Here is a 22,122-nt window from a genome sequence, read left to right on the forward strand (position 1 = left end):
GAGAAGGAGAGAGGGGGAAAGAAAAGGAAAGAGAAAGAGAAAAAGAGAGAGAAAAGGAGAGAGAGGAGAGAAAAGGAGAGAGAAAAATAAAAGGAGAAAGAGAAAAGGAGAGAGAGAGAAAAGGAGGAGAGAGAAAGAAAAGGAGAGAGAGAGAAAAGGAGAGAGAAAAGGAGAGAGAGAAAAGGAGAAAAGGAGAGACAGACAAAGGGGGAGAGAGAAAGAGAGAAGGAGAGAGGGGGAAAGAAAAGGAAAGAGAAAGAGAAAAAGAGAGAGAAAAGGAGAGAGAGGAGAGAAAAGGAGAGAGAAAAATAAAAGGAGAAAGAGAAAAGGAGAGAGAGAGAAAAAGAGAGAGAGAGAAAAGGAGAGAGAAAGAAAAGGAGAGAGAGAGAAAAGGAGAGAGAGAGAAAAGGAGAGAGAAAGAGAAAAGGAGAGAGAAAAGGAGAGAGAAAAGGAGAGAGAAAGAAAAGGAGAGAGAGAAAAATAGGAGAGAGAGAGAGAGAAAAGGAGAAAAGAAGAGAGAAAGAAAAGGAGAGAGAAAAGGAGAAAGAAAGAAAAGGAGAGAGAGGGAGAGAGAAAAGGAGAGAGAGAGAAAAGGAGAAAAGAAGAGAGAAAGAAAAGGAGAGAGAAAAAAAATGAGAGAGAGAGAGAGAGAGAGAAGTAAAGCCATAAACTGTCCAACCCTTCCCCCTATATCAAACTCGGAGAATTTCCTGAGTTTATCTTTGGAACTCTACCTCACATCTGTCCTTCATCAACTCCAGCTCGCTGTTCTAATGAAGACCAGATGCAGTGGAGGAAGGGCGCACAGGGCTCCCTTTTGTTCTGTCTTCAAAGAAGAGCAAGGCGACCCGCTTGCCGTAGGAATTCTGCCTCTCGAAGTGCAAAACCGACCCGTAAAATGGAACCCACGTACGCACCCGACGCCTAAGGAGAGCTGCCCAAAGTTTGGAATCCACTAAACCGGTGTTCCTCTCAAGCTTTGGCAGCTTGAAGATGGGTGGAGGTTAAACTCCCAGAATGGCCCTGGGTAGAAGATGTAGTATGTATTCTGTGCCTTCTCGAGAGCCAGGATTGTCCGCGTTCGCTTCGTTGATTAAGCAACCAAGCAAGGGCTGGAGTTGGAGGTTCTCCAGGGGTCCGTGGTTCTTCTGAAGTGGCATCTACAGGGAACCAAATCCCGTCGCTTTAGGCTCAACATACAAAACCTTTTATTCTAGGGTGAGCGGCCGATGTTTTTCTTTCCTAATCCATGAAGGGGAAAAAAGGACTTTACAGGCAGTCAACGTGTGGCCGTTCGTTTAGCAAACTTTCAAAGTTACGATGGCAGTGAAAAAAAAGGGAAGTTGCAACCAGTCCTCACAATTATGACCTCTGCAGCATCTCTGCGGTCACATGATCCAAATTTGGGCACTTGGCAATCCAGTACATATTTATGACAGTTTATTTATTTATTTTATTTATTTTTGTCAATTGTTTACAAGATAATAGGTATAAGTAAAACCATAGTTATGAATACATGGATACATATAAGAAAAATAAAAAATAAAAGAAACAATAGGACAAGGACGGTAGGCACGTTGGTGCGCTTATGCACGCCCCCTACAGACCTCTTAGGAAAGGGGTGAGGTCAATAGTAGACAGTCTAAGGTTAAAGTTTTTGGGGTTTGGGGAAGAAACCACAGAGTTTTGCAGTGTCCCTTGGTCATGTGATCGCCGTGCTGGCAGGGGAATTCTGGGAGTTGAAGTCCACCCATTTTCAAGCTTCACTTGAGACTTTCAAGAAGAGATTGGACTCCCATCTATCAGAAATGGTGTAGGGTCTCCTGCTTGGGCAGAGGGTTGGACTAGATAACCTACAAGGTCCCTTCCAACTCTGATTATCTGTTAAGCTGCCAAAGCCTGAGAGAAAAACTGCCCTAACCCAGTGGTGGGATACAATTTTTTTTTACTGCTGGTTCTGTGCACGTGGCATGGCTTGGTGGGCGTGGCAGGGGAAGGATATACTGCAAAATCCCCTTCCTCCCCACCCCATTAACCTGCTTTCCAGCTCCGTTCTCCTGTGCAGGGCAACCAAAGGAGACCCAGACAATCAGCTGTGAGTGTGGCTTGGTGGTGTGGCATTCTGTGGGCATGGCTTGGTGGATTTGTGGGCATGGCTTGGATTTATGGGCATGGCTTGGAGGGCATGGCAGGGGAAGGTTACTGCAAAATCGGATTCTCTCCGCACCCCATTAACCTGCTTTCCAGCTCCCTTCTCCTGGGCAGGGCAACCAAAGAAGACTCAGCCGATCAGCTGGGACACAATGGGAGGCAGAGAATAGATGGGGTTGGCAGGGCCAGTCACGTGTTCTCCAAACTACTCAAAATTTCTTGCTACCGGTTCTCCAGAACTGGTCAGAACCTGCAGAATACCACCTCTGCCCTAACCTGTTGAACTTCCGCCTTCCAGAATTCCAGGCCAAAAGCCCAATCTCACTATCTTCACGATGCTGGTGAGGCATTTTGAGAATTGCAGTTTGAACACATCCGGAAAGGAGTGGGTTGAGGAGGACTTAATAATAAAAGGTAGGACACTTCTAGATTTCCAAAAGGATTGGTCCTTGGTCTTCTTGGCGTGGGACCTTGGGACACTTGCAACCGTCATAAATATAGGCTGGTGGCCAAGCATTTGAGTTTTGATCCCATGATTGTGGGGAAACTGCAATGGTTATGTGTGTGTAAAATGGCCGTAAGTCACTTTTTTCCACTGCTGCTGTAACTTTGAACGGTCCCCTAAATGAACGGCTGTAAGATAAGATAAGATAAGATAAAGATAAGATAAGATAAGATAAGATAAGATAAGATAAGATAAATTTATTGTCATTGTACTCAGAACCTGAGAACAACGAAATAAGGTGCTCTTTCACAACATACAACTGAACAACACCAAAAGACATATACAAATAACAATGTAAAACAAATTGAAACAACTAACAGTTAAACAACCAGGATATATATATGTTAAGACCACCAGATTCATAACTCTGCATTTAACCTGATCACAGCACTTGGGTAAAAGCTATGTTTAAATCTACTTGTCCTGGCTTTCATCACTCTATATCGTCTTCCTGATGGTAGGACCTCAAACAACGAGTGGCCTGGATGTGAAGGGTCTCTCAAGATCTTTTGTGTCTTCCTTCTACATCCCATGTTGTACAAATCCTCCAATGAGGGAAGAGAGCATCCGCTGATCTTTTGTGCCCTTTTTATCACTCTTTGGAGTCAAGGACTTTGTGACCTGAATGGTAACTCCTTTTCAGCGCTCAAGGTTTCCACTTGCAGAATCATCATCAGAATTGTTTGACGTGCAAAGAGAACTAAACGTTTTTCTGTAAAGCGAAACAGGACAAACAACTTTGTCCCAAACCCCCACCTGTTTCCCTCGAGGGGAAGACAGGAACAAGAGAAGGAAAGGACTCATCCTGTCGGTTCACCAGCAGGATGGGAAGACATACCGAAGACCTCTTCGGTGGACTTCAAGGCCTAAGCATTATTCCCGACCGGTCCCTATTCCATCCCTCCATTCCCAGAAATGGACAGAAGAAGAATCACAAAACCTTAATTGGCAGGTCTTTGCCTGAAGAGTAGCTGGAAATGATGCCTTTGCAAGACTGCTGCTTCTACAAACCATCAGCTTTGTCGTATGAAATTTATTCAGTTATATCCCCATGTTTATTTTTTTTATAAGTAACTCAAAAGGCTCCTTCCTCCTCCTATTTTTCCCACAACAACCCTGTAAGGTGGGCTGAGCTGAGAGAGAGAGAATGACAAAGTCACCTATCTGGTTTTCATCGCTATCTCTCTTTCTCTCTCTCTCTCTCTCTCCCTCCTTCCCTCTCTTTCTCTCTCTCTCTTCCGCTCTCTTCTTTCTTCTCTTTCTTTCTTTCTCTCCCTCTCCCTCCCTCTCTCTTTCTCTTTCTCTCTCTCTCTCTTTCTCTTCCTCTCTTCCTCTTTTTTATTTATTTTTTCTTTCTTTCTCTCTCTCTGTCTTGCTCTCTCCCTCTCCCTCCCCCCTCTCTCCTTATGAAATGCTAAATTTTTCCTAGAAGTGTAACCCTACTGGATCCTTCCATCTCATCCAACAAACTATTGCATTATTGTGCAGAAAAATAGAAACGATTCTGATTGTTTTTGTTGAAGCAAGCAAAAGAAAAAAACAAAAACAAAAATATTTTCCAATATTTAGCACTGAATTAAGAGAGTGCCTGGCAAGAGAGCCACATATTTCTTGTGCTTCAATCTCCCAAGTTAGATTTGATGGATTGAGACCCAGCTGTTGAATCCCAAACCAAAGAGATTAATAACAGAGTGGGGTCTATTTTGGAGGATCTATCTATTATTATTATTATTTTTGAGGTTACCTAGCTTGGGTAATGAAACGTCTGCAAGGAAGCAACCAAACTCAGGGAGCACCAAGGACCCCACAGTTCTCTTCCTCAACCTCCTTCTCCTTCTCTCCTTCCTCCTCTTTGCAAATCCCTCTCCCTTCTAGCACTGATGATGTTACCTAATTGGATAATGAAACATCTGCAAAAACAACAACAACAACCCACCAGCAAGCTCAGAGAGTACCAAGGACCCCACTGGTCTCCTCTACCTCCTCCTCTCCTTCCTCCTCTTTGCAAACCCTAACCTGTTACAGCACTGATGATGTTACCTCGTTAGGGTAATGAAACGTCTGCAAGAAAACAACCAAGCTCAGACAGCACCAAGGACCCCACCAAGATCTATTTCCTTCTAGGATATCCTTCCTTGAGCGTTCCAATATCATAATAACGATTCTTCCTAATGCAAGTATTACCGAATGATTTTTTTTTTCTTTCTGGGAACCAAGGGAGGGGGAAGAGGAGGACAGCAAAGGAATGAGGTGGGAGGGATGGGAGGAGGGGGTGGAGAGAGAGAGAGAGAGAGAGAGAGAGAGAGAGAGAGAGAGAGAGAGACTGGGACTTTAGAAGTCTGTCTTTGACTTTTCCTTTCAGGAAGCATATCCTGTTCACATCGGACGGCCGTGGCAGTGGCTCTTGTCGGTTTGCAATCGGCTACGCCCTGAGGTTTTTCACCAAAACCAGCCGCACAAACAACCGTTTCCTTTGCATGGAGAGATAGGAGGGGGAAGCCAAACTTCCTCGCAGCAAGGATTCTGTTTTCCTGCTTTGCCAGTTTGCGGGGCTCCCGTCATCGAGGGAAGAGCAGCAGCGGTGGATGTGTGAGACCCTGGGAATACAGACGCCAGTCTTGCAGGACTCCTTGGGGATGCAATCATTTTTTATTTTTTATTTTTTTTTGCCCTCTCTGGGATTTGCTTGGGGCGCGAAGTGCTGAAGCCGAGGGCCCTCTTGGAGCCGTTCTGAAATTCTGGGGGCAGCAAAACCGAGATCTCTTGACGCCTCTTATGCAGGTCTTTCTCATCAGAATATCAGAATAAACTGGAGTTGGAAGGGACCTTGGAGGTCTTCTAGTCCAATCCCTACTCAAAACAGGAGACCCTATACCATTGGGCTGTCCAATCTCCCAGCTTCTTCTCACGGCCGTGCTACAGAAGTCTGCCTTTAGGGGCATAGTTTTTTTTGGGGGGGGGAGACCCTCAGCTGTCCGTGAACACAACTCGATCGGTGTAGACACTGCCTACGTCGACCCTTTGCCAGTTGGGTTTCGGAAAGAATGCGCCTCCTCGACGTTCAACTCTACACCAGCTTGGTCCTGCTCAAAGGGGAGGAAGGAGGATAAAGCAACCCCCACCAAAGGAAGACAAGCAATCTGGACGCCTGGTTCTTGCCTTTCCTTCGCATGGAGTTCTCCGCTCTGCCTTGTGGCTCTTTGGGCAGCCAGGACCTTCCCAGCAGCTGACTTGGAGAATGAATGGCGATGTACTCTAGCCATCCCTAACGTTCTCCTCTTCCACCGACCGGAGCGAAGTCAATGTGTTGCAGCTGATTGGGGTGTGGGTGTGAAACGCGTGGATCTTCTACCGAGAGCGGCTGGGCTGACCCTCAGATATGACAGTCCAGAAATTGGTAGCCACAGCCGTGTTGGTCGCTCTGGTGTCCCTCGTTCTCAACAACGCGGCTGCCTTTACTCCCAACTGGGTGTACCAGACCTTGGAGGATGGGCGGAAACGCAGCGTGGGGCTGTGGAAGATGTGCTGGCTGGCAGAGAAGGGGAAAGGAGGTGTGGGCACAGGTGCCAAGCACGGGCAAGGGGTAGAGCAGCAGCAGCAGCAGCACGAGTGTGAAGCCTTGAGCTGGGGTTCAGAGCCAGCTGGTTTCCAGGAGTCCCGAAATACTGTCAAATGTAAGTCTCGTTTCTCCTTCTCCCTCTTGACTTGGTCTTAAAAAATGGTCTGGGATGCACGTCACGTAGGCGCCTTTCCAAAAATGGCACTTGGACTTTCTTGGGTTTGTTTGTTTTTTCCCCCCTTGAAGACATTTTCTTTCTGAAGAACAGAAGAAGAAGCTTCTTGGATGAGAAGTGGAAGGTTTTCAAGGGAAAAGAAACAAAAAACAAAAAACACCAAGAAAGTCCAGTTGCCTTTTTGGAAAAGCACCTTTTGGGACAACCGTGACTTGGCTGATTGAGCATCTCTAAAGACCTTGGGTCTGTTATGCAGAAAGCTTGGCTAAGGTAGCGACAGCTGAAAAATTTGAAGGCGGACTGTGAAATATTTGCTCCCATCGGGGTTCTATCTGGAAAGGGCTGAAGGCAGAAGCCTTGCTTTCTCTTCAGAATGAAGCGAGAAAGATACTTGGGGGCAAAGGAAAAGAGATTGGGTCCAGAAAAGAAAAAAAATAACACTATTGGGCTACAGGAGATGGAGAAAGGTGCAGAAAATGCAGGAGGCAGAGTAAAAGCCGTATTCAAAGCTAGATAAAATGAACAGGTTTGCAAGCAAGTCCGGCATCTGTTTTGACTTCTACGCCATCTGCAATGGGTGTAACATTTGCTGTAGTAGCTCATCCCTGCACTGGTCCAAGGATTAGACTAGAGACTGGCTCTCAACCTTGTCAACTCTAAGATGCATGGACTTTAGCTGCCAGAATTCCCCAAGCATTTCCCTGCTTGGAAATTCTGGGAGCTGAAGTCCAACCCAACTTAAAAGTCGACAAGATTTGAGAAACAGCAGACTAAAAGGATCCCTTAATTTCTATGATGCTGGCTGTTTTCCTTTTAGACTCGCAATCCAAATGTGGCACTGTTAAGGTGGGTACCATGGAGACAAGATGAAATCTCTGCCTGATCTTCCCACTTCATGCCCCGGTCCAAACAAACTCTTGGTTAAAAAGCAAACGTGGTTAAAAGAACTCTCCTTGCAAAATCTTCCTGGTGGGAGACGATAAAAGGAATCATTTTTGCAAGGAAAAAAAAAGAGAGAGAACAACCAGTTACGAAACTCTTCCCTCCTGAGCCCCTTTTGTAAATCTCCTGCAGGCGACAGAGTTCTCAACTGTTCATTAATTCTTTTTTTTTTTAAAAAAAAGGAAACTAGAGAACAACTATACTCGGCTCCGTGACACGGGAAGTTTGACCTTCTGTCGTGCTATTTCCAGTTCACTAGGTGGCAATACTTGGCAAGGTGTGGGAAAATTTCTAGGGAAGTCAATTCAAAGAGGAATATAGGAAGTTTTTTTTTTTTTTCCCCCAGCGGGTTGATTTCTTTGGTCCATTTCATCCATTATTGTCTGTTCCTTGTTGACTATGCTTCCCCCAAAATTTTAGGACATCCATGTCATCTGTTGCCTAGGAACTACCTGGGAATTTCCCCACCCCCACTGCATTCCAGCTGTTTCTGAAACAGAGCTTTCCAAATCTAAAAAGTGGATCCTTCTAGGCTTCCTTCCAGAATATCATGGCCAAATCTGTTCCAGAGATGGAATTCTCTGCTGTGTGGTTTTGTTTCGTTTTTTGTTTTATACAGTTCCGATTCAGCTCTTTGACCGTACAGCTCTCTAATCCGAATACAATCTCCTTCTGGTGCTCATCTGGGTCAGAATTCATTCCGGAATATAAAATAGTCATGCAGATGTGAAGAAAAAGAGTCATATGATAGTGTTTGATATTTGAGGTGCGTCTCTCAAAGTGAATGGAGAAAATGAGGCTGCCACTGTGCCTAGACATTTTTGCTAGTTATCCAGAGCAGGCAACGCCAGCAATCAGAAGAAAAGTATGGATTTGCAACTGTACATTCAGAAAACCTGCCTATCAATAAAGTTCACATACTTCCTCAAGAAAAGCAGGATGCAGTGATCAAAAGAAGCACTAAAAATCTTCACGGGAACCCCTTTTTTTTGTAGGATATCAACTCCTCTATCACTAGAAATCTGCTCCTCAGACCCGTTTTTGCTTTTAATTAGGCATTTCCTAAATACATTAAGCCACAAGACTCTAAACATTCAGCAAAGAACGAGGCCCTTATTAAAATGCAAAAGACTGTACCAAAGATTAACTGCAGGGACTCTTTTTTTTTTTAAATGCAGCCTTGCAAGATCTCACTCACATTCCACTCTAATGCCTCTAATGTTTCTCGCCAACTAAGGCAAATATACCTGGCGCAGGATAAGGATGCAAGATAGAATTTGGGTCGGTCACCGGGACCAAAGGTTTACCCTTTCAAAAATAAATAAATAGAAAAAGAGTTCCTTCATTGACCCAGCCAGAAAGAAGGAAGTAGGTTCAGAAGAAAGGTAGTGTTATGGAAACCCATTCGTTGCAAAAACATCAAGAGACTTGTCCCAAAGTTTTTGCTTTTTCAAGAGGCAACTGGGACTTTCTGGTTTTTCTTTAAAGACGTTTTGCTTCTCACCCAAGAAGCTTCTTCAGCTCTAAAACATCTTCCAAGAAAAACCAGAAAGTCCAGTTGCCTGTTGAAAAAAGCACCTTTGGGACAACCCTGACCTGGATGACTCTCCATAGGCATCAAAGAGACTAATTAGAGTAGCCAGGGTGAAGCTGTGGGAATCTAGATGTCTTGGCAACTGGCATGTACTTACGACAGTTGCAGTGTCCTAATTTCATGGGATCCCCTTTGGCAACTTTCTGACAAGCAAAGTCAATGGGGAAGCCAGATTCACTTCACAATCGTGTTGCTAACTTAACGACTTCAGTGATTCACTTAACAACGCTGGCAAGCAAGGTCTTAAAATGGGGCAAAGTTCACTTAATACCTGTCTGGCTTAGCAACGGAAATATGGGGCTCAATAATGGTCATAAGCTGAGGACTAACTGTGCTGACATCAGCGAATGTAGACAGAGTGCAGATGGAGAGAGAGAGAGAGAGAGAGAGAGAGAGAGAGAGAGAGATCATCACTATTTTTGTAGTTTTTGGTGTAGTTCTCGTGGCTGGAAAAATTCCTTTAATCCTGATTTTGGCCCCATTAGGAAGATTGGCACGCGGCCATCCTCTCAACTCAAGAATTCTACTCAAGAATTGCCACTATTGTCTGAGAAGCACATGTGTCTTTACTGAACGATTTTTATAAAGAGAGGGATTAGCTACAACTCAAGAGAAATAACTAGAGAAAGCTGTTTCCTATCCCAGCAAATTAAAGAGAATAGGAAGACGCTTAGGGGAAAGAATAGTTTGGTTCTTTGGTTGATGCCGGAAAGGAAAAGGAAAATGGATCCCGCTGGAACTTTGTTAAGAGTCAATTCCATCCTTTATTATCCTTTAATGTCCTATCAGGCTTCACAGTGGGGCAAAATGACACCTTTTTCTGCAAGAACCAGTATTTGGTGGCTTATTGCTTCTAGACAGGAAAGCTCTTCTGCTTCTAAGTCTTTTAATCGACTCTTCTCCTTCTAAGCCTTCTAAGCCAGACGACAGACACATCTTGAGATAGTGAATTTCAAACATGATGTGCATGGAGAATTCTTCCATCCATCTCAGATCTGTAGCCAAGGCACTGGAACTGGAACTTTCCAGAGCCCCGAGTTATGTCATGGTGAGGGAAAGGGCTCTTTTTCTCCAAAGTTGGCCAGTTATTTCATAAAGGTTTATCCGATATCTTGCTCCTTTTTCTAAGACAGGGAATCTCCAAACTGGGCAACTTGAAGACTTGTGGACTTCAACTCCCAACATGCCTTGGCCAGCCATGCCAGCAAGTCTTAAAGTTGCCAAGTTTGGAGAGTCCTGTTCTAAGAGAAAGAACTTTCCAACACATCAGCTTTTTTCTTATTTTGGCTGTTTCGATAAGGTAATAAAATTTCATTTTTTTTGGGGTGCCGCTATTGTTCTGGAGCAGTTGACTAGAACAACGAAACCCAGCTTGCTACTTTTCAAAACCAGAACTGTCTGTTGCATGGAAAATTCTCATGCAGATGTTATCCAGGTAGTTTACAAACCCCAGACATCTCACTTAGCAACAAAAATGTTGGGCTCCACTGTGGTCATAAGTCGAGGATGACCTATAAAATAACAGAATAAGAGAATAAACACCACCAGGCTCAAGGTTGACTCAGCCTTCCATCCTTCTGAGGTGGGTAACGAAGCTCCCACAACTTCCAAAGGCAACTTCTCTTCCATGGGTTGATTGTTTCTCACTGTCAGTTAATTTCTCCTTATTTCCAGGTTGCCTCTTCCATCCATTCTTCCTTGTCTGGCCTTTGGGAGCTTTGGAGAATAGCTTGACCCCTTCCTCCTCTCTGGGGCAGCCCCTCAAATATTGGAAGACTGCTATCCTGTCTCCCCTGATCCTTCTCTTCACTAGACTAGCCAGGCCCAGTTCCTGCAACTGTTCATGGTACCTTTTAGCTTCCAGTTCCCTAATTATCCTGGTTGCTCTTCTCTGCACTGTTTCTAGAGTTTCAATGTCTTTTTTATAGTGTGGGGACCAAAACTGGATGCAGTACTCTTGGTGTGGTGTTACTAAGGCATGAAAGTTTCTTTCAAAAGACACAGGAAAGAAGCAGGCGATGGAAAGTTGGTTTCCTATAGACTGGGAAAGGAGGAACAGTGAGGCAAGGCAAGGCTAGCCGGCCTTATTATAGCTCTTTGGGTCAAGCATTCATGAAGAGGGGAGTGGTTCGGAGGGAAGAGGGGCTACGTGATCTGCAGGGAGTGCTAAATATAAACACCTGTCCAGTTGAATTATATGATTTACAGAAGTACATTTCCCAGATGAAGTGATTGGTGGGGGCGGGGAGAGAGGGAACCAGGCCAAAGGCACAGCAACTCTGTGTGGGAATGGGGAAGAAAGAAATGTTTACAGAGGCAGCAGACCAGATAATGCTGGGATTTATTAATCACGTCTCAGAGGCTTTGGAAAACAGCCAGGCCACAAAAAAACAAAAAAACAACAACCAACCACCCAGAAGAGTTATCCAAAACTGTAGAGTTCTTGGAGGTTCATGTCTTCTTAGTCCAAAAAGGAAGAAATAGACTTTCAACGACCAAAACTGGTCCTCCTGCAAGGGCTCAAACTTTGGGTGTTTTTTTTTTTTTTTTGCAGTAGCACATCTTGGGCTTTTCTTAAGACCTGCTTCGCTGTGGCTTAATCTGAAGCCATGATGTGGCTTGTTTATCTTTGCCTTAAGAGTGTTGTGTGAAGTCACCCGGTTTTGCTTTTTAAACTTGGCTTCTGGTTTAACTATTGGGCGAACCCAGTTCGGTTCCGTTTTATTCGATAAGCCACGGTTAAAGAAACCACGATGCGTGACGCCTGCCGAAATCCCCACTTAATTTCACACATTGCTTAGGAGGGCTTATTTGAGACTTTAAAAATATAACTTCATGGTGTCGTTTGCATGAAAAAGATGTGGGGACATTGTTCTGTTCAAACGGAAAACCTGTCAGGGCTCCAACAAATCCACCCCCATTCAAATCATAAGTCTCTAGCCGCACCTCAGAGAAAAGAAAATTGATTTATTAGAAGTGGCCATGTTGGCATTTAGCTGGATGCAGCCGATACTAAATTACACCATACATTTCCCCCTTGACCCAAGTCTTCCCCCCCACCCACACCCTGGATGTATATTCTCCAATGGGACACATCCATAGCCAAGAGTCATCCATCATGCTCTCCAGTAATATCCTTGCGCTCCAATAATTTTGGGCTGCCAGGGTGATTATCTAGGCACTTAAGGAATGCACTGTTTTCCCCTACTCCCTTTTTCTGGCAGCTAAAAAGACCAAAAGGAGTATCTTTTTAGTTGACAGAACGTAAAGGAAAGGCGTTTGTTGTTTCTTAAATGTACAAGTAATCCTTGACTTACAATCATTTGTTTGGTGACTGAAAAAAAGAGACTTGTGACAGTTTCCCACACTTACGACAACTGCATGACTCCATGATCACATGATCAAAATTTGGATGCTTGGCAACTGGGTTCACATTTCAACATTTGTGGTGACATTTGTGGTGTCCTGGGCTCGTGTGAGCAACTTCTTGCAACCTTCTGACAAGCGAAGTCGTGGTTAACAACCGCGTTACCATCTCAAGGGCAGCGGGGGTTCACTTAACAGCGATGGCAAAGAAGGTTGTACAATGGAACAAAGATCGCCGAAGAACTGTCTCACTTAGTCACAGAACGTATGGGTTCAATTGTGATCGCAAGCTGAAGGCTACCTGTATATCCAACCTTTTATTCGGAAGTGCGAAGCAATGAATGGGTCCTGCCTTCTTGTTTTTCCCCCCTCAACAGCCAGTCCGGAGGTGGGGTAGGCTGAAAAACAGTGAGGTTCTATGACGAAGGGAGAAATTAAAAGTAGGGCTTGCCACTCCTGGTTCAAAGCCTTAACCACTAGACCATGCAGCCTCTCCAATATCTTTTTTTAACAGCTTATTGATTGTCCTTCCTGGTATTCGGATTTCAAAGCGCGAGTCGTCTGCATAGACGATTTGATACAGCAAATTAAGTGATTTGTTCAATTGATAGGACACTGAAATCTGATAACTCTTGTGCGTCTCCATGTTTACACATTCCTGGCTCATGTTCAGGCATTGCACACATATATATACTCGTTCCTCTTGTGGGAAAAACCAATTTAGGTCAGGAGAACAGGCCGACTGATTTAGGAACCCACAGCTATTTTGGCCTAGAAATCAGCTGCCGCTGCTCTCGCATAAGAGTCTTGATATATCCATATAAACGACATTAAGTGGTTTTGAATCAGAGAGATTAAGCCATCCCATTCAGAATTAGAGTTGAAAGGGACCTTGGAGGTCTTCTAGTCCAACCCCCTGCTCAAGCAGGAGACCCTACACCATTCCAGACAAGTGGCTATCCAGTCTCTTCTTAGAAACCTCCAGTGTTGGAGCATTCACAACTTCTGGTGGCAAGTTGTTCCGGTGGTTAATTGTCCTCACTGTTAGGAAATTTCTCTTTAGTTCTAAGTTGCTTCTCTCCTTGATTAGTTTCCAACCATTTCTTCTTCTCCTGCCTTCAGGTGCTTTGGAGAATAGCTTGACTCCCTCTTCTTTGGGGCAGTCCCTGAGATATTGGAACACTGCCATCATGTCACCCCTGGTCCTTCCTTTCATTCAACTAGACATACCCAGTTCCTGCAACTGTTCTTCATGTGCTTTAGCCTCCAGCTCTCTAATCATCTTTGTTGCTCTTTTCTGCACTCTTTCTAGAGCGGGTCTCAAACACAATTTACCTGGGGCGTGCAGAGTTTCTCCACTCTTTCTGGAGTCGGGTCGCGAGAATGAGACCTCTGTTCTAGAGTCTCTACATCTTTTCTATAATATGGTGACCAAAACTAGATGCTGTCAGGGACCCAACAAATCCACCCTCATTCAAAGCGAAAGTCTCTAGCCGCATCTCAGAAAAAGTAAATTGGTTTATTAGAAACTGCCATGGGGGTGCATGGCTGGGTGCAGCCAGTACTAAATCACATCATACATTTCCCCCTTGACCCCGGTCTTTCCCCCACCCCCTGGATGTGACTTCGCCAGTAGGACACAAGAGTCATCCATCATGCTCTCCAATAACCTTCTTATGCTCCGACAACTTTGGGCTGCTGAGTTGATTATCTAGGCATTTCAAGAATGCCTTGTTTTCCCCCCACTCCCTTTTTCTGGCAGCTAAAAAGACCAAAGGAGTCTCTTTTTAGTTGACAGATGCAGTATCTAAACGTGGTCTTACTAAGGCTTTATAAAGTGCTACTGATGCTTCACATGATCTTGATTCTAACTCCTCTGTTAATGCAACCTAGGATTGCATTGGCTTTTTTGGTTGCCACCGCCATTCCTTCTGTAACAGTAGTCTCCTTACTGAACTGACATGCCTCATGCACGTGGATATTTGTACACGTCGTTCCAATCTTTTCCATGGAATTCCCCCTTCAGAACAACCTATTGATAATCAAACTAGGCTTCTGTTTAAGGAAGATCCACTCCAATAATGCCTGGATTGTGAAAATACTTAACGGTGTACCATTGATTTTGTTTCAAAACAGTGAAGATGATTTATGTGAGAAGATTCCTTACTCCATTATGAGGGATTATAGACAGTTTCATTTATATATGGTTGGAGGTGATTCATTCACTCCACTTCTTAAATTAGCCCCTAAAGTCCAAACGGCGAGCAACGTGAGGGATAGAAATGATGATAACAGAAACGCACGTGTGAGATTTCAGACAGGGGATGTGCAACCTCTGGAACAATGCCTGGAAGCTTGCCTTGCAAATGTCCCCTTTTCAAAATAAACACCAGTTATTATCCTTCAGAGATTGCATGTTCAGGCTTCTCAAGGCATGGACGGACACAACTCCCAAAAGTACAACTGGGCCTTTTAGCAAGTCAAAAGAAATGCTTGACTAGTCTGCCTAGGGCTGGCAATCGGATAATATTGTTGTCGTTGTTGTTCAGTTGCAAAGTCGGGTTCGACTCTTCACGGTCCTACGGCTTCCATTAAGTATCCATCACAGAGAGAGAGTCATTTGTATTTATATTTCACAGTATAAATATTTATGAAATATTTCAGAATATAAACACAGAGCCAAATTTGAACAGGCGTCAATTTATATCTCACCTCCTTTAAATCGCAGCTTTCACATTTTATTCATGATTTTCCTGGAAGGAGATCGGGATATAATATAGATATACAGCTCTGGTTATTGCGGTCTTCACCCTTCTTGGTTTTTTTTAGCTTTATATTAATTTTTTAAAATGGAGGTCGACTAATAAGCAATCCCTGAGTTATCCTTAGTAATCCAGCACATTAATTCCTACAAGACTTCACAGGGAGAGAATAACTTGGCTTATGGCACGCTTAGAATTCTTCAGGACCAAAATATGGAGTTGGATTCAAGAAATAGTGGAAGATCGGATAGAGTTTAAACTGGAATTGTTCTTGTTGGGAATAATTAAAGGAATATATAGTAAAAAGATTAAATATATTCTACTACATATATTGACCCTTGAGACTTTCAGGAAGAGATTGGACTGCCATTTATCAGAAATGGTGTAGGGTCTCCCACTTGGGGGGTGGGGGTTGGACTAGATAACCTACAAGGTCCCTTCCAACTCTGATTATCTGTTATCTGACAGCAGCAAGGATAGCATTTGCCCAATGTTGGAAACAAGATAACACGCCTGTCAGAGGAATTAGTAATTCAAAAAAATTTAGATTGTGCTGAAATGAATAAACATATGTTAAAATTAAAGGATAAAGAAGAGACAGATTATTATGAAGTTTGGGACAATTGGTACGAATGGTTGAACAATAGAAATAAGAATAATAGGGATAAGAAAATTGTAGACAAATGTATATGAATATATATAAATGTATATATTTATATGAGATTAGTATATGTAATAATGATGTCACTGTACCATTAATGTTAAGATCAAGATTTGTAAAAATGTGAGAAAGAATAAAATAGTAATAATAATAATAATAATCATCATCATCATCATCATCATCATCAACATCGATGAGAAACAACTTGACAAAAACATCAGTTATCAAGACTTGAAAATCGAACTGCAGAGACTCTGGCATAAACCAGTGCAGGTGGTTCCAGTGGTACTTGGCACACTGGGTGCTGTGACTAAAGACCTCAGCAAGCACTTAAAAACAATTGGCGTTGACAAAATCACCATTGATCAGCTGCAGAAGGCCACCTTACTGGGATCTGCTCACATAATCCGCCGATACATCACGCAGTTCTTAACGCTTGGGAAGTATTCGACTAGTGATTTGTGATACGAAACCCAGCATGGTTATCTCGTTTGCTGTGTACACGGTTACACGGTCGTTTTTTGTGTCTAATAATAATAATAATAATAATAATACCCTGTTTCTCCAACAATAGAAAGTCCCAGCATGTTTTATAGGCATGACATGAAATTAAGCCCCTCCCCCCAAATTAAGGCCTATATTAAAACATGCGAAAATGGGGGAATGGTGGGGGCTTGCCGTTAAGAAGTACTTTTGTTGCACACCGGATATGGTGCTGCCTGCGTTGACCCCGATACGAAGTGCCCCACCAACGCCGAGGTCAACATCCAAGCCGTCGCTGCCCGCCCGCCCAAAGATGCAAGGGGGGAATTAAGTCACCCCGAAAAGACAGCCTAGCCATTTTTTCGGGGCTCAAAAAAAAAAAAGACCCGGCCTTATTATATGAGAAACACGGTAATAATAATAATAACAACAACAACAACAACAGTAGTAGTAGTAGTAGTAGTAGTAGTAATACTAGAATTCTTCAGTAGCCCATTGGCCAGGTTACCCAAGATTCGATTCACATCCCAAAGGCTGCTGTTTGTACTGATTTAATTATAGACCCAATTGTTTATCCCAGTGTATCTGTAATAGTATTCTGGACGTTTGTCATATCCCCTCCGCTCTTCTTACTGTCAGTCATTCCATTTGTTGGAAGTCAGAGGACACCAGTACAAACGGACGTGGTTGGCACACTGTGGCCTGCTGATGGGCCCCTTTGAAAAGATCTGTGGGTAGCGCATAGCCCTTTGAATTTGTCCCCCAATATCAGGTCAGCGCCAACTGGTTTTACCACACAGGCGGCCCTCAACTTACGACAGTCACAACCGAGCCCAAAATTTCCAAGCCAGGCGGTTGTTGAACTTCAGTTTTGCCCCATTTTACCGCCTTCCCTGCCACCGTTGTTGAGCGGTTCCTTCCAGTTGTCATATGCTAGCAACACGGTCTTTAAGTGAATCTGCCTTCTTTCTCTCTCCCATCGTTCCAGTGCAATTCGATATGATGCGTGCCTGCAATCTGATTGCCACCGTCGCCCTGACGGCCGGTCAGCTCCTCTTCGTGTTGGGACTGGTAGAACTGCCCATCATTTCCCAGGACACCCAGTGGTGGGAAGAAGCCATCGCCGCCGTCTTCCAGCTTGCCAGTGAGTACCTTCGGTTGCGGGAGCTGAAAAGGGCCTCGCCTGGGAGAAACCAAGGGCTCCCGTTTCAAACCCTTTCCGATTAGGTGGAAGCATGGCCCACGTTGGTAGGAATCCCTTTCCAGAACTACAGCCGTGGTGGATGTGTGGGCCCCCATTCCTTCTCCATTCAAAAATAAAAAGGGAGGGAGGGAGGGGAGAACTTCAGTGGAATGATGGGGTTCCTCTAAAGTATCGGTGGCCAAGAATTTTCTTCTTCTTTTTTTCAAGATAAATCAATGTGTTTCTAGGTTGCTGCGAGCAGTGCTCGTACTATGAGGCTATTTTCTCTCTCTCCCTCTCTCTTTCTTTTTGCTCTAGTCTCTGCTTCTCTTTCTCTCTTTCTCTCTGTTTGTCTCTGTCTCTCTCTCTCTCTTTCTCTCTCTCTCTTTCATTGTCTCTGTCTCTCTGTCTCTCTCTTTCTTTGTCTCTGTCTCTCTCTTTCTCTCTTTTTCTGTCTCTGTCTCTCTTTCTCTCTTTGTCTCTCTCTCTTTCTGTCCCTTTCTCTGTGTCTCTCTGTGTCTCTCTTTCTCTCTCTTTCTTTGTCTCTGTCTCTCTCTTCAACTGTCTCTCTCTCTCTCTTTCTCTGTCTCTGTCTCTGTCTCTCTCTTTCTCTGTCTCTTTCTCTTTCTTTGTCTCTGTCTCTCTCTTTCTCTCTGTCTCTGTCTCTCTCTTTCTCTATCTCTTTCTCTTTGTCTCTCTGTCTCTCTCTTTGTCTCTCTCTGTCTCTCTTTCTCTCTCTTTGTCTCTCTCTCTTTCTCTCTCTCTCTTTGTCTCTCTGTCTCTGTCTCTGTCTCTCTCTGTCTCTATCTCTCTGTCTCTCTTTCTCTGTCTCTCTTTGTCTCTCTGTCTCTCTGTCTGTCTCTGTCTCTGTCTCTCTCTTTCTCTTTCTCTATCTCTCTCTCTCTCTTTCTCTGTCTCTTTCTCTGTCTCTCTCTTTCTCTCTCTGTCTCTCTGTCTGTCTCTGTCTCTGTCTCTCTCTTTCTCTATCTCTCTGTCTCTCTTTCTCTGTCTCTTTCTCTGTCTCTCTCTGTCTCTCTTTGTCTCTTTCTCTCTCTCTGTCTCTCTCTTTCTCTATCTCCCTGTCCTATTTACAACGGTTGCAGTGTCCCGGGGTCGTGTGATCCCGTTTTGTGACCTTCTGACAAGCAAAGCCAATGGGGGAGTCAGATTCACTTACCAACCGTCTTCCTAACTTAACAATTGCAATGATTCACTTAACAACGGTGGCAAGAAAGGTCATCAAATGGGACCAAACTCACTCAACCACTGTCCTGCATAACGAGGGAAATTTGGGGCTCGATAGTGGTCATTAAGTTGAGGACTGCCTGTGCAGTACAACCATTTGGCACTGCCCTGAACCTTGGGTGAAATTCAGACAGCCATGAGCTACCTACAGCTCTGTTTTTTAAAAAAGAGATTGGACAACGATGGACCCGGAATGGTATAGGGTCTCCTGCTTGGGCAAGGGGTTGGGCTAGAAGACCTCCAAAGTCCCTTCCAACTCTTTTATTCTGTATTACTAGAAAATCCTGCCTCCTTTTCCCCACTCATTCCCATCAAAAGCAGCCTGAACTTCTCTTCCCACTGCTCTGCCCGCCTGTCCACTGTCCGAGCTCTGCTCCTCTGTTTTTTTCGCCAAGAGGAAATGCATTTTGGCTGGGTTTAGATTTGTTGTTTCATTGACAAACAGTACGAGAGGGCAGCCATGTGCCTTTCTTCTATCACGGCTGCTAATTTTAGACTAGGGATATAATTTTTTTTATTTTTTTTTGCCTAGGCTACAGTCTGTTTTAAACACAGTCAGAGAGAGACAGAAGGGCGCCAGGATTTCCCGACACAGGAGAAGGAAATGCCTGCTGTTACCTGTTATGCAAGCTGAACCTTGAAATCCTCAGCACTGGGAGTGGAAAGGGGAGAGGGAGAGAGAGACAGAGAGAGAGAGAGAGAGAGAGAGAGAGAGACAGAGAGAGAGACAGAGAGAGAAACTGAAGTTAGAATTTTTCATGCAATGCTATGAAAAGCGGCCATGGTGAGACCCAGGATTGAGCCTGAGGTCTGAAAAGCAGAAGAGCAAAGGGAAGGGAAGAGAAATGTCCACAGAGATTCTCAGTCATCCAGGCCTGCTGTCCCAAGAGGCAACTGGATGTTCTGGTTTTTTTCTTTGAAGGCGTTTCGCTTCTCATCCAAGAAGCTTCTTCAGCTCGGACTGGATGGTGGGGAAGGGAAGGATTTATACTTCTTGCAGACGGCTGGTCATTTGCATCCTTTTAGAGGGTCATTGAGGCCACTTGGAGGATTATCTGTGTCCTCAGTTGTCCCACACATGCTTTTTCAAGAGGCGACTGGACTTTCTGGTTTTTTTCTTTTGAAGAGGTTTCGCTTCTCATCCAAGAAGCTTCTTCAGCTCTGACTGGAAGGTGGGGAAGGGAAGGATTTATATTCCTTGCAGACAGCCGGTCATTTGCATCCTTTTAGAGGGTCATTGAGGCCACTTGGAGGTTTATCTGGGTCCTCAGGGTCACCCAACTGGTGCAAATGGGTGTGGAGCCTTCTTGGAACTACTGCAGATAAACCTCCAAGTGGCCTCAACAACTCTCTAAAAAGGAGGCAAATGACCAGCTATCTGCAAGGAGTGTAAATCCTTCCATTCCCCACCATCCAGTCAGAGCTGAAGAAGCTTCTTGAGTGAGAAGCAAAACGTCTTCAAAGACAAAAAAAAAAACCAGAACATCCGGTTGCCTCTTGAAAAGAAGCCTCTTTGGGACTCACCGGAAAAGATGTTTGGGAAAGATGGAAGGCAAAAAAGGAGAAAAGGAAGGCAGACAGTTAGATAGCATCATCAATGCAATGGACATGAACAACGGTGGTGGGACTCATCTCCGGGGGGGGGATGAGTCTGCCTACCGAAATGAGGTAGACCGGTTGCTTTCATGCGCTGGAGACAATTACTTGATTCTCCACACCAATAAGACCAAGGAGCTTATAGAGGACTATAGAAGGAACAGATCAGATATCCAGCCCTTGCTTATCGATGGAGACCAAGTGGAGTAAGTGGCCAGTTTTAAGTTTCTGGGTGTTACCATAAAAGAGGACCTGACCTGGGATGCTCATATTGCAGCCCTGGTCAAAAGGGCCCAGCAGAGATTATACTACCTGAGATAACAACAACTGAATGAAAAACTACTGGTGACCTTCTAATGCTGCACCATAGAGTGTATCTTAACTTACTGCACCCTGTACGGTTTGTCAATTGCACCATGGCAGCTAGGAAAGCGCTCCAGAGGGTTAATGTCATTGACCAGAGGATCATGGGTTGCCCTCTCCCCTCGTTGGAAGAGCTTCATAGCTCTCACTGCCTTAAGAGAGTTCAAAACATTCTTAAAGATCCATCTCATCCTGGACACCCTTTTTTTTTTTTTTTGAACTATTACCATCTGGCAGACGGTACAGGATGATAATAAAAACAAGGACAAAATAGGCTGAAAAACAGCTTCTATCCCAGGGCAGGAGCTCTTTTGAATTCTACTGTATAGTGCAGTGTTGGTGATTTTCAATTCAATGTGTGGAGTGTGAAGGATGTGTGCTCGTGTTTATTTTCATGGTCATGATGTGCACTGAAGATGGGGTTTGATTTCGTTGTACAAGGTGCAATGACAATAAAGTGACTAAACTAAACTAAATTTGGGCAAATTCGGGGGAACAACAGAGAAGGAGGGGGCCTGGTGTGCCATGGTCCATGGGGTCACCAAGAATCGGACACAACTAAGCCACTGAACAACAACCTGGCGTAAAAAATACCTGATCCAAGCGAAGAAAACTAAAGTCTCCAATATATACGGCATGCTGACCTTCAAATTCAACCCGTTTGGCAGCATTTCTCTCTGTTCTGATGAGGCCTGTGCTGGAATGCTTGTTCAAAATCCACATCTGAGAAATGTTTATTGGACAGAATACATTCCAGTAATATATATCTCACACGTTAACTTGGGAGCGTGCGGATTTTTACATCAGCCTTTTGTTTTGAGATACAGAAGGAAAATATTCACGTAAGAACTTGCAAGTTATCTGAAAGAAGGTACAAAAAAACCCGATATCCTTTGGCCATATCCGCATCTTACCTGGATTAAAAGGAAAGGGCAGGTTTTTACTAAACAGCCGGGCTTTGAGCTAAGGGTGCGAATACAGCCCCTGCCTACAACTTGGTAAAAACAGCTTTGTTTTCCAGAATCACAGCTTTGTGAGTCCAGAAAACGACGGGACGTCTTGCACAATAGGTGCGGTGTTTGTATCTTTGCACCCTCTGAAGAAGCCTTCGGGATATGAATCGCAGCATTGCAAACTCCTAGGAATCGGGAGCAACCATGCGCAAAGCCTTGGTAGAAACCACAACTGTGTACCTATTGAGGATTGACTTCGTTTCAATTGTAGACACGTTTCCAAACATCCAGATGTGGACCCAAGCACAGATTCTCTCTTAGAAAAGAATATTTGTCGCTCAGGGTTAAACTATGGGTTCCTTGATGCCTTCTCAGCTTGGTGGCTTTCTTGCAGACGTTTCATTACCAAGAGCGATAGTGTTTAGACTGATATAGTGCTTTGTCGGTGCTTTACGGCACTCTCTGAATGGTTTACAGTGTCAGCCACTTGCCCCCAACAATCTGGATCCTCGTTTTATCGACCTCGGAAGGACTCAAGGCTGAGTCGACCTCGAGATGGTCAGGATCGAACTCCTGGTTGTGGG

The 22,122-nt window shown here is 44.3% G+C and overlaps 2 protein-coding genes across 5 annotated transcripts in view; one reads left to right on the forward strand and one right to left on the reverse strand.

Annotated features, from left to right (window-relative positions):
* Positions 1 to 22,122, reverse strand: part of IFT140 (intraflagellar transport 140) — an 84,541-nt gene that overhangs the window by 18,540 nt on the left and 43,879 nt on the right. The window lies entirely within an intron of this gene.
* The window catches only part of TMEM204 (transmembrane protein 204), a 29,717-nt gene continuing 12,516 nt past the window's right edge, over positions 4,922 to 22,122 (forward strand). The window contains exons 1-2 of the mRNA XM_026682501.2: positions 4,922 to 6,330; positions 17,187 to 17,342. Of these exons, the coding sequence (XP_026538286.2) occupies positions 6,036 to 6,330; positions 17,187 to 17,342 (451 nt within the window). The 5' untranslated portion in view covers positions 4,922 to 6,035. The remainder of the gene's footprint in view (positions 6,331 to 17,186; positions 17,343 to 22,122) is intronic.

The sequence above is a fragment of the Notechis scutatus genome, chromosome 12 (assembly GCF_049901735.1).
Source record: "Notechis scutatus isolate UNSWTSFEM ecotype Mainland chromosome 12, rNotScu1.2, whole genome shotgun sequence".
Lineage (NCBI taxonomy): Eukaryota > Metazoa > Chordata > Lepidosauria > Squamata > Elapidae > Notechis > Notechis scutatus.